Source organism: Jaculus jaculus, chromosome 1, assembly GCF_020740685.1.
Source record: "Jaculus jaculus isolate mJacJac1 chromosome 1, mJacJac1.mat.Y.cur, whole genome shotgun sequence".
In the NCBI taxonomy this organism is placed as follows: domain Eukaryota; kingdom Metazoa; phylum Chordata; class Mammalia; order Rodentia; family Dipodidae; genus Jaculus; species Jaculus jaculus.
The window spans coordinates 280,964,198-280,987,391 of NC_059102.1; the positions used below are offsets into that span (position 1 = coordinate 280,964,198).

General features: G+C 32.6%; 1 protein-coding gene across 3 annotated transcripts in view; it reads left to right on the forward strand.

The window, feature by feature from the left end:
* Dennd1b (DENN domain containing 1B) overlaps positions 1-23,194 on the forward strand; it is a 265,313-nt gene that overhangs the window by 157,524 nt on the left and 84,595 nt on the right. For all 3 annotated transcript variants that reach the window (XM_045141132.1, XM_045141130.1, XM_045141131.1), the window contains 3 exons: positions 132-232; positions 7,684-7,729; positions 12,405-12,506. In XM_045141132.1, the coding sequence (XP_044997067.1) occupies positions 132-232; positions 7,684-7,729; positions 12,405-12,506 (249 nt within the window). The remainder of the gene's footprint in view (positions 1-131; positions 233-7,683; positions 7,730-12,404; positions 12,507-23,194) is intronic.

Here is a 23,194-nt window from a genome sequence, read left to right on the forward strand (position 1 = left end):
TAGAGGCAGCATGAAGTGTAGCATTGCATAGCTTGTTCTGTGGTCAGTATTTACCTTGGATACCTAGAGTGTGGTGTTTTATTTGGAGGTCAGCAGCTCATCATAATTGTTATCTTCTTATGAATTTTCAGTTAACAGCCTGTCTCCATGGATCGGCTGCCCTGCTGTATCCCATGTACTGGCAGCATATCTACATCCCCGTGCTTCCGCCACATCTGCTGGACTACTGCTGGTAAGCTGGCCTTACCACACACCTTTACTCCAGTTCCCATAATTAGAGAAAACCTTGGTTCATTTGTAGGTTATATAAAGTTAAAATTACATGAGAAAAGTCACAGAAACTTAACTTTTGGATTAATAATAAATGCTGTGTGCTTTTCTGAAGGACAGAGTATGGCAAATAGATAGTTTTTAAACTTCGTGGCTTTCTTCTGTCATCAATTGTATGAGTTGTATAAGTAGGAAACAAATTTTTCCTTTGTAGTTAGAAATACTATGCAGTGGCTATTGTATCAGAAAATACTATAAACAAGGTGTCATCAGTTGTCTTACAGATCTGTCCATTGTCTCTGCCAGGGAAACTTTATTTTAACCTTTACATTAGGCCATGTTTCCCTTCACTTCTGTCCACAGCAGCACAGTGAATATGAATTCTGATGATGAAGTTGCTTCTATAAGTAATCTTTAAAAAAAAAAAAAAGTATTGAGATAACCCTTACTTTTTTTTTAAATTTTTTTTTTACCCTTACTTTTTTAATAGAGAATTTAATAGGTATAGGCCCTCTTGTAGCCCATGATTGATGGTAGCTTGATATTGGAGAGTGGGCTTATGTTTGGATATGGTTCTGACTTGTTTCCCAGCTCTAGCTATGGGTCCAGTACCACTGACGGGATCAGTTAGCCAAATCAAGAGGAGTTGGTTCCCCACCATGGCTGTGTGCCACTATTGCACTTGTGTGGGCATCACAACAGGTTATTTGCTGCTAAGTAGGTTAGACCACGAGTTGCTTGGACAGATATTGGTCATTTCCCCCAGTTGCCCATGTAGCACCTTCTGGCACTAGATACGCTGACTGTCTGTGGAATGACTCTCTCCTGGCCTCCAGCCATGCCATTCCATTTTATGTGTCAGCTGCATATGGAGTTTTCAGCAATAGGGTCTTATCACTGACCTTTGGTGGGTCATCAAGTACTCTGACAGAAATCTGTCATTCTTTTATGAAACCTTGTAGGTTTCTCTGATCAAAAGCTCATTGTTTCCTATAAGGGCCTGGTGAAGGTTCAGCCATTTGGTCTGCCTTTTAGGAAGTAGAATTTTATGCTACCATTGCCGTTTGGGTCTAGATTAGTGTTTCCCTTTGATTCCCTCCTCTCCCTCCCCTTCCATCCTAGTGTCTAGTCCATGAGATGCTTGCTGGGTATGTAAGGTATCTTGGGTATCTTAAGGTTAGGTGCTGTAGATGAGTGAGACTATGTGGTGATTTTTTTTTTTCTTTCTGTGATTGGGTAAGTTCAATGAGAATGATCTGTTCTAGGCTCAACCATTTTTCCTCAAATTTCTTTGTGTCATTTTTTCTTACTGCTGTGGAGAATTCCATTATGTAGATATACCACATCTTAGTTATCCATTCTTCTAGTGATGGACATCTGGATTGATTCCAGCTCTTAGCTATTATGAATTGTGCCACTACAAACATGGTTGAGCAAATCTCTCTGGCCTGTGGTTTGAAGGTTTTAGGGTAGATGCCCAGTGAGAGAATAACTGGGTCTCTTGTTATCTCTATAGTCAGCTTTTTCAGGAGTCTCCTTCCCCCATGTGCTGGTATCTGGCTCATCAGGAAAATAACACCCTTGCTTCTTTTGCCAATTTTCCTTAGTTTCAGTCGGGGCCTTATTGAGGTATGGTGGGGTGGCTTTCTCCTTAGGATCTGCATCTATCTGAAAAAGAGAAGCAGAATCTCCAATGGAGAGTGAGTTAGCACCAGGACAAATGAGTATGGCTGTAGAGACATGCTATTAAATTTTTATAACTAACCCTTTTTAGAACAAGTGATTATAATGACCACACATCCTTTTTCCTATATATTGATTGAACTGCTATACTATGTATGTCCTTCCATAACATGGTAATTGCATTGATGATGCTATGAAGTTGGTACCTAGTGACCCAAGTATTACTGTTCTTCCCTTGGGGAAGATCACAGGAAAAAGTTTGGCAGACTCCAGCAATGCAATGTATTGTGAAGTGTAACACAGACAAGTCTAAGTGTAAAAGCAGCTCTGTAAATAAACTCTGTTGAGTTTCATTTGATCAACAGCATACAGTATTTTTATGTCTTGAAGGCAGAAACTACAACTACTCATTAGTGTATATATACCTTATTTCATAATTAAAGTATTTATTTACCAATTGTCTTAAAAAGTATTTGCAAACATTCATCTGAAATTTTTAAAAAATGTCATTTCAAGAATTATGATTAGAATTAAATTTTATCCTAATGTTAGTGCCATCTACCAAAATGCTTTGACCTCTCAACTTTGTGTTCTGTACTCTGTGTTGTTATATATTTAAGAGTTTCTAAATGTTATGTAGAAACAACTCAGTGGTGTCCAGTGATTCTTCCCAGAGATGCTCATATAATAATGAAAAAAGCTTGTTCCATTTTTTTTAATACCCAGAATTTTTCTTTTAGTTTCTCATGTTTGTGATATTCTTTAGGACAAATGATAACAGCCTCCATCCCAGATCAGCCTTAGTCCAGAGAACAGAGGAGTATAAGTCAAGGAGTTACTGAGAACTTCTGAGCTTTAAGGTCACAATGAAAGACTAAGCATCTGTCAAAGAATCTTGTCTGTCTATGACTCTCTCTCACTGTCTTTCTTCTACGGTCATAAAATATGGTGTATTAAATATTTTCTGAGGCAAAATGATTTTTCTTCCTTCTGTGTCCTTGATATTAGAATCATACTGATTTATTTGCAAAAGGGAGAAAACATTATAGGCTCTCCCTTCAGTTCCATGATTATTGAAGAAAAAATATCTTGTATACGAGTTTAGAATGGAACTAGAAAGGGTTTGAGATATAGACATATCTTTATGAAGTCTTCAGATTTACTGGAATGTTCCTAGTCCTGAAATAATCCTCACTCTACAATATATGTCTGTTTTTACAAATGGTAGCTGTGACATGGCATAGACTTTGAGAGCCATAATGCCATCTTGTGACCATGGATGAGTATCACAGCCTGATCCATTAACAGAGTCTTATTATTATTGTTGTCTCATTATTGCTTCATCTGTCTGGCTGTCTGTTCATCTGTCCATCCATTCATCCATTCATTTTTCATTGACCATTTAGTGAACATGTGCTTGAAAAGCCATAAATATTTAATGCAGTAAGTTTCTTCACTATATTTTTATTCAATAGAAGAAATATATACCCATGGCTTATATACCTACATATTCACAAACAGAGCACAGGTTAATACTGCAATTCTTATGGGATCAGAATACAAAGAAACCTTGAATAGGAGCACTTAGGAAGAAGTTTACATCACCCTTGACGAGTTATGGATAGCTCTTTTTCAAGTTATTTACTTGAAAGAAAGAGAAAAAGAGAGAGTGTGTGTGTGTTTGTGTGTGTGTGTGTGTGTGTGTGTGTGTGTGTGTGTGTGTGTGTGTGTGAGAGAGAGAGAGAGAGAGAGAGAGAGAGAGAGAGAGAGAGGGAGGAAGAGAGAGAGAGAGAGAATGAGAGAGAGAGAGTAAGTGAGATCACTGAGGCCTCCTGTCAATGAACTCCAGAAGCATGCATCACTTGTGCATCTGGCTTTATGTGGGTAATAGGGAATCAAACCTATGCCATTGGGCTTTGCAAGCATCTTTAATAACTGACCCATCTCTTTAGCTCTTGAACTTTTTCTTAAATAACAATACTTAAATATAGCAAGCCCATGCTATTGTTAGGCACTGTCAAACTGAGTTCATTAGTATATAGAAGCAAGCATGACTGTATAACTAGTATGCTTGCTCAGAGAATGGCTTAGTCATTGTATGTAGTTGATAGGTTGAATTCGTTTTTTCAAACTATGAGATTTAGCTTCTACAACAATAATTTTAAAATGACCTGGAAAAGTATGTTCTTCAGATTACTCTAACAGATTGCTGTCATAATTTGTGTTATAAGTGGTATTTTGTGAAGAAAATCCAGAACAAATGATTTTAAATGAAGATTTTTCTTGTACAGTAGAAACAGTTACAAGGGAATTTTATTATAATGTGAATTTTATCTTTACAAAATAGCTTCATGTATTCAGGACCTAGGATAGTTTTGTATGTCTATGTTGTCACAGATATCTTCCTGTTTTAGTAACACCTGAGTCAAATTAGGACTTTTCAGCTAGGATTGCAAAACTACTTTTATTGCTTATCTTATATTAGAATATATATATATATATATATATATATAATATGTTTATATATGTATATATATATATACACACATACATACATACATACACACACCATATATTATCTAAAAGAAAACAAAACACCTTTTCAATATATTCTACATTCAACTAATGTGATTGATAGCATTATATTCTATAAATCATCATAATTATTTTATACTGTGCTATACTTTAATGTTTCTGGTTCAAATAACTGTATATTTTGTATTTTGTTACAGATTAATGACAGAAAAATGCATAGAGATACTCAGAGATCCCATAAAGAGCTTTGAATTACTTTTTTATTAAAGTCTGTATATATACTTTTTATTGTAATTTAAATACAGTTTAAATTATATATATATATATGTGTGTGTGTGTGTGTGTGTGTATATATATATATATTTTTTTTTTTTACATCTCAAAGAGTATATAACTTCCAGAAACCTCTCAGTGTTTTCTTCTGGATTTAGTGAGATTATTTAACAGTTTGGTTATAAAATCCTGGTAGCCTAGTATTTTTTCAACATCTGTAAAAAGGATATAATTTATCATATTAAGAGGCTTAAATATTTTGGATTAACACTTTTATTAAAGTATGTTTTGATAAGATACCTTAGCAAGGTATTCTCATCTTGGAAGAACTGGATGTTTTCATAGTGACTTTAAAAAGTTTATACTGCTTGATGTTTGATATTCACATATTGAAGATTCTAGGTGTTGTTTAGCTTGTTTTATGACAGTTGCCCAATGTCAGCCTTGGAAACCAGGACAGCAATTTAAGTTCTTATCTTCAGTGGATTCCCAGAAAGAGCCCAATTCATGGAGAGAAGTGAGGCAATTTATTGGCCTTCTTGTACTTCAGCAGAAATAGAGAACTCTGGAGGTAGATAATGTTTGGTCTTAAGGATATCAAAGGCTATAAATAGTCAGGTGAATCATGTAGAGTATCAGATCAACTCCAGATGGTTTCTTGCATAAAAATTACAACAGAATAGGAAGGAAGAAGCTACAAATGGCAGAAACAATGGAAAGTGTATTCTGATTCAGTAATAGGGTAAGGAATTAGAATTAACAGGCTAAAGAGAAATAAAGTAAGAACTTTAGCATTTGTTTTGAGATTGTGAATGTATAGACTACTGTTTAGGTACCCATATATTAGTTTAGAACTTTTTAAGATCACATTGAGATCTCTGGATCTGTCAACATGCTGTTACTTTTATCCATCACTGGTTCTCAGCAACAGAGTGAACAAAGGAGTTTGGACAGCTTTATTTGAGTAGGGACAGGGATGTTTAGAAATGTATGTAAATCTTTAGGTTGGAGAATTGGCTTAGTTGTTAAGGCACTTGCCTGAAAAGCCAAAGGACCCAGCTTTGACTCCCCAGGACCCATGTTAGCCAGATGCATAAGGTGGTAGCACATGTGTCTGGAGTTCATTTGCAGTGGCTGAAGGAAGGCCCTGATGTGCCCATTCTCTCTCTCTCAAACAAATAAAATAGAATAAAGTTTTAAAAAACAATTACATAAATCTTTGAGAAACAGGATAATCTGTTTATATTAGCAGACAAAATTACATTAATAAATTCAATTATAAAGATAGCTATATTTATATTATTTTGTCATGTGTTTTATCATCTTTGAAGATATCTCTCCATTTTCATATCTTTATGTTAAATGATAATTTAACAATTCAATTTCAAGCTTAATGTGTTCATCTTGTATTTCTTAAGCAATGGTTCTAATTGTAATTCAGATTTAAATACTAAAATCATTTACCATCTATCTTCTCTCCTTGAATAAAAGATCCTGGAGAAAAGAAATTCAATCTATATTATTTATCATACGTTTTAAGCTTATATTCCAGGACCTAGTACCTGTATGCACCAAATGCCGTTATCTGAATTGATTAATTCAAAGACATTCTTTAACTTGAGTAATTAAAAAAATTTTTTTTCTTTATTTTTATTTATTTGAGAGCAACAAAGAGAGGCAGAGAGAAAGAGAGATGGAGAGAAAGGGAGGGAGAGAGGGAGGGAGGGCGGGCAGGTGAGCGAGTGCGAATGGGCATCCAGGGCCTCCAGCCACTGCAAAGGAACTCCAGATGCATTGCACCCCCTTGTGCACCTTCTAAAGTTGGTCCTGGGGAATCGAGCCTCCAACTGGGGTCCTCACAGGCAAGCACTTAACCTTTAAGCCATCTCTCCAGCCCTTTTCTTGTTTTTTTTTTTTGGGGGGGGTTGGCTCTGGCTGTAGCCCAGGCTGACCTGGAATTAACTGTAGTGTCAGGGTGGTCTCAAATTTACATCGATCCTCCTAGCCCTGCCTCCCAAGTGCTGGGATCAAAGATATGAACCACCATATCTGGTGAGACCTTGAGTCTTTTAAAATTATCATATTTGGGGCTGAAGAGATGGCTTAGTGGTTAAGCACTTGCCTGGGAAGCCTAATGACCCCAGTCTAGGCTCAATTTCCCAGGACCCACGTTAACCAGCTGCACAAGGGGGCCATGCATCTGTAGTCATTTGCAGTGGCTGGAGGTCCTGGCACACCCCTTCTCTCTCTATCTGCTTCTTTTGCTCTATGTCGCTCTCAAATAAATAAAAATAAACAAATTTTTTAAATTATTGTATTAATAATGGTGAAAGTGGAGTGAGTTTGTGTTTATAAAATTTAAATATAATTTATATGAAATGAAAGAACAAAATAGGAGTAACTTGTTCATGTTTACATCTGTAGTTCAAGAGCATTGTTTGGAACACAATAAGACTCAACAACTATTTGATAACTAAATGACTGACAAAATAAACAGCTTTCAACATAGTAGTAATGAAACAATGATGATACATTTGAACCAATAGAAATAAGAATTGAACTAAACAAGAAAATATATATGAAAGGAATGTAGACATGTTTAATAATTATTTATGATATATATGTAATAGGTATGTAGAAAAGTTACATCTCTGTTTATCTTCACAAATAAAAATATTTTCTCAGCAAAAACTTGATTTACATCTAAATGATTTAATGATTTTTATATAATCTGATCTTAAATGTACTAATGTCCTCCAAGATTAAATTTAACTTTTATATATTGGATAATTTTTAATATCTATAATGATCTGTGCTGGATCTGAACATTTATTGGTTCTAATTTTAAGCATTTTAGTGACTCATGTTGTTTCAGTTTTAATGAACTATATGACTATATACCTATATATATTTTTAATTTAGTGCTCCAATGCCATACTTGATTGGAATACACTCCAGCCTCATTGAGGTAAGTATCTTTCACAATAAGAGAGTTATAAAACTAATCCATTAAAATAAATTTAAATAGTTTATTTGAAAGAACATCAATTGAATAATACTGCATAGTTCTAGATTCAAGTTTAGACTACTCCTATATGGTCATTTCCAGAAAGGTAATATTGAAATAATTTCACTTAAAGTAGTATAATAAATTTTCATTTTAATTGTATGAAACTCATGAATATATAGTACATTTTATATTTTAAATAGTAAAATTACTGATACTGGATGAAGCACTTCCATATTGTAGCTAGAGATCTTCAGTATCTCATATACTGGACTATATTTTGAAGGTTTAACAGTTTGATTTTATAAATTTCATTATTTTCCAGTTTATTAGTATGCTTTTATAAAGTCTGGATTTGGCATGTGAGTTATAAACTTCTTATTACTAATATAGCTTCTTGCTGAGCCTGATAGCTTGTGTCTGTAATTCCAATACTCAAGAGGCTGAGACAGGAGGATTCTCACAAGTTCAAAGCAAGCCTGGGCTACGTAGGAAATTCAAGTTCTTCTAGAACTGCATATCAAGATGATAGCTCACGGCAAAAAATACTACATATAAGTTCTAATTTCAGCCCTGATATGGGATGTAAAAAGTTAGTGAATTTGTTGTCAACAAATAATTTCAAAATAATATTTATCACATTTTCCCCATTATAAAACTCCTTGAGCTTTAAACTATTTTTTTTATGTATTATATGTTTTTCAGATAATCCTTTCTGCAAAATTAGTGTAAAATAAATAGTGTGTAGTGAACCAAAAGATTTAAAATAACAGTGGCACCTGTATCTTGGATAAATTCTGTTTTATTTATAGATTTATTATTTTTCTTTTTGTGATTGTGCATAGGATGAAATTAATAATTGAAAATAATTTATAATGAACATGCTCATGAGTTATTGTTGCTTTTTTACTAGCTGATATATATATATATATATATATATATATATATGAAATATAATAATTATTTCAAAAACTACTGGGGATCATATTGTGAGAGAGTCATGTTCCTGAAGAAGTCTTGGATTATAGAATTCTGCCAGTTCCTGAGTTTTAGACGTTTTATCTTTTTGAAAAATCAACCTTTTGTGTCATCATTAATGAATATTTATTTTAATAATTTTATATTTATATTTTATTTAATAACACTTTTAGTAGTTTTAATTTACTTTTAATACTGAATAATATTAATAATACTCTAATATTTAATAATATTAAATTATTAATGCAGAATAACTTTATAACTCCTTATATGTTATTAATTTTAAGAAATTTTTGAACAAGCTGAGGTATTTATGGTGAAAGAATAAAGTATTTGAAATGAGGAATAAACATGTCTATGTAATATGTAGTTAAATCATAGACTAAATGGCTGACACTTCACTAGTTTAATTTCATGTAAATATAACTATGTTTATTTTTTTCTTAATCTTCATCAAATTTAATTTTCATATTAATGATCATGTTTTCTTATTTAATATATATATAATAGGATATACAAGTTTTATAACCTAATTATAGAAATCAGATATTTAAAATTGATAGTTCCTGGTTTTGTTCTTTTGTGTGGAATAATTCTGCAGCAAATTCTTTGGCTCTTACAAACTAGAATAGAAAACAAAACAGGTTTTCAGTATCCAGTTAAATTTATCATGTATTTATTGGCCACTTTTAATGAAATTCAGTTTTTTTCTAAAGAGCAAATTTAAGAACTATTAAATTTTGGAAAATATTTTCTTGAAAAAATATATCAGTGTAACTTTAACGTGTCTCTGTTAGTAATCTGGAATATTGAGTGTTATGAAATGTCTACATTCTTTATATGCTATGATTATCTAAGTTTCTTGATGATTTATTTGCTTTATCTGACCTAATAATGAAAGGAAAGATATGCTTGAGCTTGTAGAATGCCTTTAAACAAGCTGGATATTGCTTTAAAACGTTCTAGAATATCTTTGAACAAGCTGGTGTTGCTTCATAGCTTTCTTGAACTACTGAAGATGATATGTTCCATTCTTAATTCTGTCACTTAATTGATTTTCAACTAAAACTTCTACCCTAACATATATAGTTGCTTATGTAGTGAATATGTGAGACTAAGTCAAGTAAACGTTTGTCTTTGACAATTACAACAATTTTTCAATGGAAAAATCAGTATATTCTGTTTTGTCAAGATGGTTTCAGCATGTATTCTTATGTCATAAAATATCCCACCATACCCACTTCTAAAACTTGAAATTAATGTTATTTGAAAACTCATTTATTGTTATGTAGTTTTGAATAAGCAAGGATGAAAAATATCTTTGGAAAATACAATACAGTGTATTTATAAGTACAATAAATAAAAATGGTGAAAAATATAAATTTCTTTTAAAGTAAATAGACATTTTGTTCCTCTTGAGAACTAGACTTCAGTGATGAATTCAATACTTGACTATGAATAAATTGGTAGAAACCACAAATATGAGGGCTGTTGTATTGTTTTAATTCACAAAGATCTCTAAATGAAATGTTAGCCTAATTTATGTCATGTAATTGCTTCACTATGCTGTGTTAATGTTCACACTGTACATGAATAGGCACATTTTAGAATGGTAAAATGTACTGAGCATGCAAAAATTTACCACTTTTAACACCTTACTATTTTTCTTAATAAATTGTTCAGTCTATGATTAATATTATTTTCTGTTTTTGAAGAGAAAGGCAAATTATCTTTTTCATATTTTTAAATAAAATTTCACATCACAAATATATAAGATATAAAAATGAGACAGTATAAAAGTGCTGTTTATGGCTTGCCATAACTATTTTGAGAAAAAGTAGCAGTGATTAGACTGGAGAGGAATGATAGGATGCTGATAAAAATCAGAATTGTTGCATAAGATGTTTACATTTTGTCTGTTTTTCCCTTGTGTGGGTTTGTTCTTATGTTAGAGGTTCTCACTTTATTGATTAGCATTGAATAGAATTTTTGTTCCCCTTCCTGAATAGCCTCTTAAACAAAATTTAATATTCAGCTTATATATTTTTTTAATTAAAAGCAACTGAAAAAAGTGACATTTAATGTTAATATCAGTTTACTTAGACTTTTGTATTAGTGTCATCACAAAACATTATGGTGGCACATAGTCATTATTCTAGGCATTATACAAATTTGTTTCATGTCTTAAAAATAATACACAGCCAGCCTTCTAGATTATTTTTTACAGTACCTATGGCATAAAGACAATTTAAAAAAATGAAGATCTATATAAAAGTTATGGCATCCATTTCCCCATACCAAGCATAATATATTTAGCTTCTAAAGTTTTTATATTATTGTTAATATATAGCTAATCATATATTTATGCAGCTAAATGTTTTTTACATTTTACATATGAATGAATAGAAAGAAAAGGAAATAAGTGTTTATAAATGTTTTTTAATATTTCAATAGTACTACTAGAAATGATGCTTTGCTAATAATTTAGATAGATTTTATTCTGAGTTTTTGTTATGTCTTTTTAGAGCTAGGAAATCCCTTGTAAATCTACATTTTTCAGGGATATTATGGATCTCTGAACTAAAGTTTCATTTCTGTGGATAATTTAACATTCTACAGAATACTCAAGGATTTGAAATTCTAAATCAGTTAGAAAACAATCTCCTTATAAAAAATAATTGGATAAACCAATTTAAAATGTAAAGCACCTAAATATTGATCCCAAATTTACTATCACTTTAGAATGACACTTAAAAATATTAAAGTTATATGACTTATTTACTGTTTACTAGTTATCCTATGTAAATATGGAGTTCTGGATTTGTGGTTATATTTCATCAATGAGTATATCATTTACAGCTGAGAAGTAATACTACTTGTAATAATTTAAATGAAGAGATAGAACTCAGTAATTTAATCAGTTGTTAATTTAAATAAGAAAAATCCTCAAATATTTCCTTTTCAAATCATGAAAGCTGATAAATTTCTAATTAGCTATTAATTATAGACATATTCTGACACTTTTGACTAAATTATCCAGTAACTAAGAAAGATAATTCATCTGATAAGCTATTAATGTGTTCTTTATATTGAAACACCTGAGAAGAATATTACTGAAGAATATTATTCAAAATTTTAACTACACATATTCATATCCTCTGTTGTTTTCATGTTTCATGTTCAGTCATCATTAATGTCTACACATTGGTAAAGAAATACAAAAGCATACTTATTAATTTAAAATATAGACTAGCAGTGTAGTTATAGTTATTGGCTTATGCTAGCTCTGCAATATGTTTATGAAGAAAATAGGTGAGCAATTTTCTGTGTCATGGGATTGACAGTTAATGGATACAATTTAAAGATTACAAGCTTTTCTTATAGTTTAATGTCCACCTGCCTATTTTACAATACTTTTTCATTATGTTATCTGTTTGATAGTTAATAGATGAGCAAATGTATTTTATGCATTTTCACAAAATATTTTCGAATGGGGTATAGTCAGATTTCTTTGAAATTGAAAGTTTTAATATACTTTAGTCATATGTTTTCTTTTTCCAAGATTAATATATTAAGATAATTTTTGTGTGTTTCCAAGAACATCATGGTTTTGTAAGATAAACATAATAACTTTTTTGTAATTGTGTTTTTGAAACAGAGAGTGAAAAATAAATCACTGGAAGATGTGGTTATGTTAAATGTTGACACAAACACTTTAGAATCACCATTTAATGACTTGGGCAGTCTACCCAGTGATGTGGTAAGTCTGAAGGATATTTGTGGTGAATATAAATGTTTTCTACTGGATCCTTGAGTTACTAAGAATTATTTTTCCACTTTTATCTAAAACTAAATAGTCGGTGCGTACAAAGGTTATGACAGGAATCAATGCAGAGTATATTTTTAATATTTTTGCCTTTCCCTGTTGAAGAGATACTGAATAGAATATCATATTCTTTATTGTAAAAGTAGGTCCATAATTAAAAAGCTAGATGCATTCATTAGGCTGAATTTCTTTAAACGTAAGTCTCTTCATCTCATCTTAATCATTATATTACAAAGTAGGCATTTCTGTCTGCCTAGTGGCATGTCTTGCAAAAGAATGAGAGAGTTTTTGAAGGCAAGAAGAAGAAGGGGGCCAATTATCGGCTTCTGCTTCCCTGCCACCTGCCAGCGCTTTTCCTTTTAATTAATGATCTGATGGCACTGGTCAATATAATCAGAAATGCTTCTACAGTCGGGGTCAGGAAATTCTGGCTTTGATCTCCCTCAACTTTCTGAAACATTTATTTGTTTTCTCTAAATTATTTCAGTTTTATTTTAATCTTTCTTATCCTGCTGAGGGCTAGGAGAATGAAAACCTACACTGTTTGTCATTTACTTTGGCAGTGTAAAGACTGCTTACTTAGAATTCTATTTGTAAATTAAACTGCAAACCCAGTTTGTCATAAAAGACATCTGATCCTTTTGAAATGACGAAAACTGTCTTTTGTCTGTAAAGGCTGATAAATTAAGTGCCAGCTCTCTTCTGGTCTTTGATCTTGCAGTGTGTGCGTGTTCACGCGCGTGCATGTGTGTGTGTGTGTATGTGTGTGTGTGTGTGTGTACTTGCTCACATGCATGCACATGCATGTGCAGTTTATAATGGAACATATATATTTTATGTTAAATAATCTCCACATTATTTTGCCTTTTGTATATCTTAATATGGGGCAAAATGCCAACTAGTTATATTTCTCTATGTATTTTGTTTATTGGCTATTTAATACTTTATAGCAAAGTTCTAAATTTAAAATAACTCCCTTTAAAAATCAACCAAAACATCCATTCTTTTGAAGGATATTAAAATTTGAGAATTTAAAAGAAAACCTCTACAATATATTTTATTCCACAAATTACAAGTACTTTGAAAATCGTTTTGGGGAGTTTGAAAAAGATGGATTAAAAACCCCAAATTAAAAATACACAGCAATAATAGCCTGGATTGTTTATATAGCTATTGATAGGAAAAACTGATTTAAAAATCAAAACCAGATTACTTACATTCAACAGTAACCAAAAATGCTTAACTGCTTTCAGCACAGTAAATTTAACTGTAGTACAATTTGCTGTGTGAACAAATACAAACTGAGTCCAATGAACAATAATTGTTGTTACCTTTTTAGCTTATTATAACTGGATTACCTCATTCTGAAGGTTTACTGAGTCTGTTAGAGATGTTATTCATGTGGAAATGTAAGTAGTTTTCACTGAAGTAATACTTTTGAAAATAGAATTCCAACTTTTGAAAATATTTGCCTTTGTGCAAGCATTTTCTAATGTTTTAAGGAAAAAAATGCTCATCTATTAAGAAAAGAAAGAAAAAAGCATACAGCGTTTTTATATTTGATGTAATCTTAAAATCTTTACCACAGACTGACTCCTTGAAAAGAACCTTTGCCATTGTGTTTTTATGGGTGATTTTTTTTTTTTAAATTGAGAAGTACTTCTTCCTTTGTAGAACTAGTCTGATAGGATATTTTTGGGGTAGCAAGGCCGTATTAAAAATGTACTTATTTAAATACATAGCATCACAGTTGAGACTGTCATGTAATTTATTCTTAAAAACATTTATGTCATACAGAACTGAAATTTTTTAACAGTACAAGTAAAAATGAGTACTGCAAGATGCTGTATTTTATATAGATGTTTAGGTGTACGTTATATAAAGGCTTTTAATTGAAATCCACAGATTAATCCACAGATTTGAAGATTACAAAATTAAAAGTAGCTCTCAGATAGAGTTAGGTCTATTTTTTGAAAATAAGTATTCTAAACTTACAGTGATTTTTTTTCTAAAGAATATTTTAGAAACATTTTCTTATTATAAATTGATAGTTTTCATCATTTTTGAAGCAGTGTCTTATAATTCTGGAGGGAATATGATGAAATATCACATCATATTTTTGAAATGGCAAATCTTTCCAGTAAGATGGGATAAAATCATGCATGATATTGAATATCTCCACGTGATTTGCAACACTTGAAGCCTGAAAAGTATTATTATTTGAATTGTTTAACAATTTAGCTGATGTTTCAATAGAGTGCCTTTTAAAATCATCCACCAAAGTGTTTAAATTAAGTGTCCAGGCTAGGTGACTTCTGTGCATGTGCACTCTATTACTGTGTCAGACTGACCAGTGGTCAAGGCTGTTCAAAGGTCAGTGGTCACAGTTGTCCTGAATTACTACTTCTTTTTTTCCTGTGGACCCTCTGCTGCGTTGCATGCTGTAATCTTCTTAATGGCTTCATTCCAATATTCACACATAATATTTTAGATTTATTGACTGTTAGAAATACTACCATGCCAGTAGCAGTTCCGCTACTCTTAAGGTATTTGAAATTGGAAAAATAAATCAGGGTAGTGCTTTCAGGAATCCTTTGTTTTACTTAAGGAAAGGAAAAATCTCTTTTCCTGTCCTCTGACAAGATCACTTGATTTTTGATTTCATCATTTCACTATACATTTGCATCAATAAAACAAAATCCTTAATATTTTATTGGAGTGGTTTTAATTACATTATTACCTAGAAAAACTTTTAAAGGCAGTAGACTCAATGAAGTTTACTTTCTAACTTTTTGTATATGAACAAACTGTGAGTACTCATGCCACATATTTTCATAAACAAGCATAAGTAGTTTGTTTTGAAATAAAAATATGCAAACTCTAGATCTAAGTAACCAGGTCTAAGTAACTAAGTCTAAGTTAGTGTTAGGTTAGTGTGTGTTTATGAGAGTGGGAAAAAGAACCAGTTGAACTATATGTAATATTTAAACTCTCAAATGCATTCATTTTAATTTCAAAAAAATGAACTTTTAAAAACTCCTAATCCAATAAAAGGAAAAATAAAACCTCCCATTCCAAATATATGTACATAAATTTAGTTCTAGTTATATTATGATTTAAAACATTAATTTTCTGAGTTTGTTTGAAGTTTTAATTTTTAAGTATTGCTATTTATTTATTTGCAATCAAAGACAGAAGAGAGACAGAGAGAATGAGCATGCTAGGGCCTCCATCCACCCAAATGAACTTTAGATATTCCTCCCTATGCACCTGGCTTTATGTGGGTATTGGGGTATTGGACCTGGGTCTTTAATCTTTGTAGGCAAACACCTTAACTGCTGAGCCATCTCTCCAGCCCACTTGTTTAGGTTTATATTGCTAATTTAATTTTTATGATCATTAATATGTTAGTAATTTGAGAAGTGTCATATTTATTAAATAATAGGTAATTCATGTGTTAGAAAATTAGACTAATAATTATAGTAAGGTAACAAGTTATAAACTGAGTCCTAGGTAGATAGAAGCTGGAAATGCTACATGCATTAGAATATTCATTACTAAAATGAAATGATTTGCTAGTTTTAAATAATCTTATGTCATTAAAATTGTAAAAAATAGCCGGGCATGGTGGCGTGCCTTTAATCCCAGCACTCGAGAGGCAGAGGTAGGAGGATCACCATGAGTTTGAATCCACCCTGAGACTCCGTAGTGCATTCCAGATCAGCCTGAGCTAGGGTGAGACTCTACCTCAAATAAAAAAAAAAAAGAAAAAAGAAAAGAAAATTGTAAAAAATAGTATACAATACAGTTAGTCCAAATGCTTATCTCTAGTTTTGGTTAGAAAAGCAGAGTACAAAAGTATACTGTTAATGGTATGTCTAAAGCTTTAATTGATATAAGTTGATCCTCATTATCATGACCCAAACACTAGACTATATATATAAATGTTATATACTGTGAAATGAATAACTCACAATTTAATATATAAACATATTTGCTATTCTTGTCTAATCAAAGAAGTAGCAACGCCTTGCTTTTGCATTTGTTAGCATGGTTTGTAATTGATATTTTCATTTTGTATATAGTATTATTGGAAAATAATTCACTATTTTCTATAATGAGGACATGTAGAAAGTATAACCTATTTTAATGCATCTCCTTCATAAAAGTTACTCTTGGTAATATCAATATCATGAAAACCACATTATGAAGCACCACTATGTGGCTATACTGTGTTTGGTATAAAGCTGTTTTATTTACTAAACATTAGGAAGACCTTATAGAATGGTCTTATATAAACTCCTACATTTGCATTCAGTGAAGCTTTCAAATCTTATTTGACAGCCTGTGTTACTGATTTTAATCTGATATGAAAAGAAAGAACCACATATTACTATGAATCCCCAAAAAGTATGAAGAACCTGCAGAACTCAAATAAACCCCTTAAATGTTGACTTAAAATTAGTTTTTTTGAATTAATGATACATTCAAGTGAGTTTACTTACTTAGAAGTAAGTTTGGAAAATAATTAGCTATTTTAGAGAAATTTTTAATTAGCCTTTCAAATGTAATAGAGTATATAAATATGTATGGTCCCTCAAGTGATCAATAAATATGTTTAATTCACTAAGATTTCCCCCTGATTTCACATGAACACTTAACTTGTTTACTGCCATAACACATGTTATAAACTAATGGCTTCTGAGAATATTAGGTATATGTTATATATTACATATATATTCCAGGTTGGCCGCCTCTCTACCATACCTTATCAAATTTAATGGTAACAGAATCCTCTTACAAATGCCTACAATGGCCCACACTATATAGCTTATATAATAATTTGGATAAAATTTCATTTAATGCATATGGTAGTTCACAGGGAACAAATGTGGCTTTCAGATTTTCCTGGAGAGGGTTAGTCATGTGCATTTGCTTGCTGTCTTTAGCTGCTAGATTCAGTCTCTGGTTGTGGTATGCTGCTGCCATGCAACCTTGACACATAACTTTGTAAATAGTAAACCTTCAATAAATGAAGAGAGGAATAAATGCTAAGAAGAAATGCAATAATACTGCTTTAAATCTCCTGGAATAGGTAGATTTTAAAATGTTTGTGTAGCTGTCACCAAGAATCCAGAATATTCTTTTTCTTTTTTTTTAATATTTTTTTAAATTTTTATTTATTTATTTATTTGAGAGTGACAGACACAGAGAGAAGGACAGATGGAGAGAGAGAGAGAATGGGCGCGCCAGGGCTTCCAGCCTCTGCAAACGAACTCCAGACGCGTGCGCCCCCTTGTGCATCTGGCTAACGTGGGATCTGGGGAACTGAGCCTCGAACCGGGGTCCTTAGGCTTCACAGGCAAGCGTTTAACCGCTAAGCCATCTCTCCAGCCCCAGAATATTCTTTTTCTTGATGTAGAGTCTCGCTCTAGTCCAGGCTGATCTGGAATTTACTATGTAGTCTCAGGTTGGTCTTGAACTTACAGTGATCCTCCTACCTCTGCCTCTTGCATGTTGGGATTAAGGGGCCACCACTCCCAGCTCAGAATTCAGAATACTTTTAAGGAATATTTCCATTTGACTTCCATAAAGAAACCAAACCTTGAAGCAAATTTGAAAACATGTTTTTAAAACTATAAGTACAAACTTTTATTTTTTTCTTATCTAGAAATCACAGCTACACTGTGAAGGAACACACTGTGGAATTTCAACATTTTTTTTAAAATTTTTATTAACATCATTTTCCATGATTATAAAATATATCATTCCCTCCCTCCCCACTCCCACACTTTCCCATTTGAATTTCAACATTCTTATAAATGATTGTTTTCAGAGATGTGATTATTTGTAAAATGGTTTTTGTTTGCTTATAGGTAAACTATTAAGAACTTTACTATCTTCCTTCTGTATTCTGGTTATATATTTTGAAAAATATAGGGCTTTAATACACACATATATATGAAGTTTGAGGGCCAGGCCCTCAAACTTTAAATGTGCTTGCAAACATTCCAAGGATTGTTATTTTATCTCAACTGTAGAAAAGAATCTGAACCTTTACCACTGTGGCCCAGGCTTTAGAAATTCTGCTCTTAGTGTCTGTATTTTGCATTTATAAAGATGATTTAATTTGCTATTTTTAGTGATTGTAAGTGCTCATGAATTCCACAGGGATTTTCATTTCTAACTAAATTACATAGTCTTTTCCTACTCTTTCTCTCCACCCTGTATTATCTTAACAGCAGGGTTTTCCCTTTTCTTAAATTTTAAATTGATAATTTAAAAGAAAGCCAAGCTTTGATTTTTTTGCTTTAAAATTACTTCTAATTTACTATGGTTGTTTAAAAGTTTGAATTTTTCATGTTCAAGAGAAATGTTTGATGAGTAATATTGAGAACACTTTCAGTAGAGTTTGCTGAGTAGTATTAAGGACACTGACACTGGAGATTTTTCCCAGACTTTGGTGAGTCACAATAGCATAGTGAACTTTTCAGTGTTTTTACCTTCTCTATCACAGACATTCTTCTTGAGGAAACTGAATTAAATATGAAATCCTGCCTGGAATCTTGCACCATTCATGGGCTCAGCAAGTGTTTATCAGGAACCTATTGTGTGCCTGTATTATGCAAGTGCTGGGAATATATGGCATATATGAAAATATATGCCACAATTATTTGGCATTTACATTATATTAAATACTCATCTATTATATTAAGAAAAGCTGTAGACTAAAGATTTTTTTAAAAGGATAAGGTGCTATTAAAGAGAATAGTAGGATAATAATTCTATTTTAGGTTGCTGATGAGACAGGTAGACTAGGCCCACTGTAGTCTGAGATGCAGGGAAGATAAGTAAAATATTTATCTCTATAGCTCTCCAAGGAGCTACCTTATGCTACATTCATAGCTTTTATAGTTCCATAATATGTTTATTTCCTCTTATAGTCTGATAAAACCACTACTGCTCTTTGTTTAATTTGCCTCCAAAGAAAGGAGGAATTTAGGGAAGGTACTCATATGCCTTCTTGGGTTCAAATGCTATATCACATTCCATTTGTCTGGTAACAAAATTTGGCCATACCATCATGAGGGATGTTGAGAAATAGCTAAGTTAGCCATACACCAGTCAGAAGTTAGGACTTTGGAAAGAATGTCATAGCCACACATTGGGTCATGATACACAGAGACATTCCCTCCTACCCGTAACTGAGGGCTAACCCCACAATGCATGACCCATATACCTCAATAAGAAGTGATCAGGGGTAGGGGGAGAACAGGGAGAAGGCTAATAATGGTACCAACTTGACTGTATTCACTGAGTACAAAAATAATTAATTAAAAATAGAAGCAAAAAACGTTAGGACTTTCATTACCAATGAGACAATAAATGTTTGTGTACATTTGAAATGTGCCTCAGAGGTAGAACTGACAAGCCTTTAGGATGGATAGACATTTTGAGGAAGAGATATTTTGAGGAAGAGACAGGGCAAAGTGTTGAGGAGGTACTGTAATGTTGCTTTTAGAACAATTGGAGAATGGTAGTGATACTATTGAATTTGAGGTGGCCTGTTAGTTTTCTGTTACTGTGATACCTGTTATAATTTAAAAGAAGGAAAGCTTATTCTGGCTCATGATTGGTGGGCTGTATTGCTTTGGGGCTTGAAGCAAGGTGGAAACAAGCGATAGAGAGAACTCTTCACCTCATGGTAGCTAGAGAGCAAAGAAAGAAATGAGAAGGGGCACTAGGGTTCCCGTCTCTTACAAGGGCATGCCCCATTTACCTAACTTCATACAATTAGGCTTCATCTCTTAGGAATTCTACCGTAGTCAGGTGCAGTAGATCAGGCCTTTAATACTAGCACCCAACCAACTGAGGTGGAAGGATTAAAATGAGTTTGAAGCCAGCTTGGGCTACAGTGAGACCCTGCCTCAAAGCAAAACCAAACACAAACAAAAAAATTCTACCACTTCCCCGTATCACCATGGGCTGAGTGTCAAGCCTTATAACATATGGGCTTTTAAGGTGACATTCATATCAATCCAGCCTGTAAGGAGATAGGGACAAGAGCACTTTGGTTGTCATAAATTTTGGGATGCCTCTGAGAGGAAAATAAATTGATACCATATTAAGTGGGATTGATAGATAATTTCATCATACAAAGAAATACTGTAATAATATCCTCTGTAGAAGACTATAATATGCTTTTATTAATGCCTACTAAAGTTTACTATTTTAATCCTTAGAGACTTGTTTTTTTTTTTATTAGTCCAGGATTTTTTATTGATTCTGGTTTCTACATTTATCATCATCATGTCATCAAAGATATTTCTATGTCCTTCTTCTCAAAATGCATGCCATATTATCATTTTCCTGTCATTTCCTAACTTAGACTTCCTGAATAGTAGCATAGTACAGAGAAAGTGAATCATTTCCTTGTTCTTGATCATATAGTTTGTTTCTACTAATTGGGATGTTATTTGTAGGTGGTTTAAAGTCATTCAAGGTAAGGAAAAACCAGTATCTTCCTAATTTTTAAAGTTTTTAAAATTACAAATGGAATCTTTGTATATATGGATAAGATAATTTTCTATTTATTTTATTTGTTGACATTATATTAATTGATTTTTTAAAATAAATGTTGAACACGTCTTAAAAATATGGGACTGAAAATTTTACTGAGTATATGATTCTTTATATACATAAATCCCACTTGACAATGATATTGAGGATTTTTGCATCTGTGTTTAGGAGAGTTATAAGATATAGATACCAGCCGGGCATGGTGGCACACGCCTTTAATCCCAGCACTTGGGAGGCAGTGGTAGGAGGATTGCCATGAGTTCGAGGCCACCCTGAGACTCCATAGTGAATTCCAGGTCAGCCTGGGCTAGAGTGAGACCCTACCTCAAAAAAAAAAAAAAAAAAAAAAAAGATATAGATACCAGTTCTTATGAAATATTAGTGTTTGTAAAAATATTATATTATGCTAACTTTATAGAATGTGTTAAATAATATCATTACTTTTATCTTCTGGAAGAGATTGTAAAGACATAGAATATCTTTTAGCATGAATTTATAGAGTGCACTTCTGAACTCATTTGGACCTAATGTTTGTTTTGGAAGGTTATTAATTGTATATTAAATTTATTTAATAAGTCAATAGATGATATAACTATACAGTTTATGTTTCTTTTGTAAATTTTGATGGTTCCCTTCAAATAATTGGCCTACTTAAACTTGGCTGTCAAATTTATGGGCAAATAGTTACCAATTATAACCTTTAGTGATTATTATAATCTTTAGTGATGGTAAATCATTCATTTCTGATATGTGCAATGTGTGTTCATTTTGTTTTCACTGTTAGTCTATGTGGAGAATTCTCAATCTTACTGATTTTTTTAATTCTTTAGCCTTTTATTCATTTTTTTCTTTATTAGTTATATAGATACTCAGTGTAAACAGCCATGTTGGTACCATCATTAGCCTCCTCCCTGTCCTCCCATTCCAAAGAAACCCTCCTTCTTGAAGATTGTGGGTCATACATTGTGGGGATAGCCATCAGTTATGGGGAAGAGGCAATGGCTCTATGCATAGTGTCCCAGCTTGTGGCTCTAACAATCTTTCTGGCCCCTCTTCCATGAATTTCCCTGAGATAAGTAGGGTTCATTTTAGGACTATTTCATTGATGAGTTCTTGGAAACGTCTGTGACTCTGGATATCTGGTTTGGTAGGAGTTGAGTATTCTCTGTGTCTATCTCCTTCACCCTTGTGCTGATAACAGGTTTAATCAAGAAAGCACTCCTCTTGGTCATTTTCCTAATTACTCTGTGGTTTCAGCTGGGTCCCTGATGAGGACAGAATGTTTCTCAAGAGTTAAGAAAGAGGAAAATCTGTAGCATCTCTGGTAACAGCCTGCTGATATACACTTCCTTCATTAGTGATTCTAAGACATAATTACAGTATGCACTCAGTTTGCACTCCTACTTCATTTATACATGGTTGTTCTGTTTCCTCTCTTTGCTCATGTCAACTATGTGCTGAGCAGGTGAGGGTGGAGGATTGGTGGTGGTATTGATACTTCAGTGAACTCTCCCTCTGTTAAAGTCCTGCTTATAATTTCTTCTGTGAAGGGCTATTTATAAAAAAGACATGTTGGGCTACAGAGATGGCTTTGCGGTTAAGTGCTTGCCTGTGAAGTCTAAGGACCCCGGTTTGAGGCTCAATTCCCCAGGACCCATGTTAGCCAGATGCATAAGGGGGTGCATGCGTCTGGAGTTCGTTTGCAGTGGCTGGAGGCCCTGGCGCAGCCATTCTCTCTCTTTCTCTGATTCTTTCTCTCTGTCTCTCACTCTCAAATAAATAAATAAAAATAAACAAAAAAATTAAAAACAAATATGTTTATATGAGTAAAATTTAAACATTTGACAAAATCAGTAAAATGATGTTTATTTCTGAAGTTTCTTTTCACTGAAAGTTTTATTTTTTGTCTAGTGCAGTATCTAACTAGACTAAAATACTTAGAGACAGAAAACTATAAAAAAGGAATAAACTGTAATGTGAATTCTGAAGTAATGTGTACCTCTTGGAAATCAATGCTAACATATTTACCTAATAAACCAACT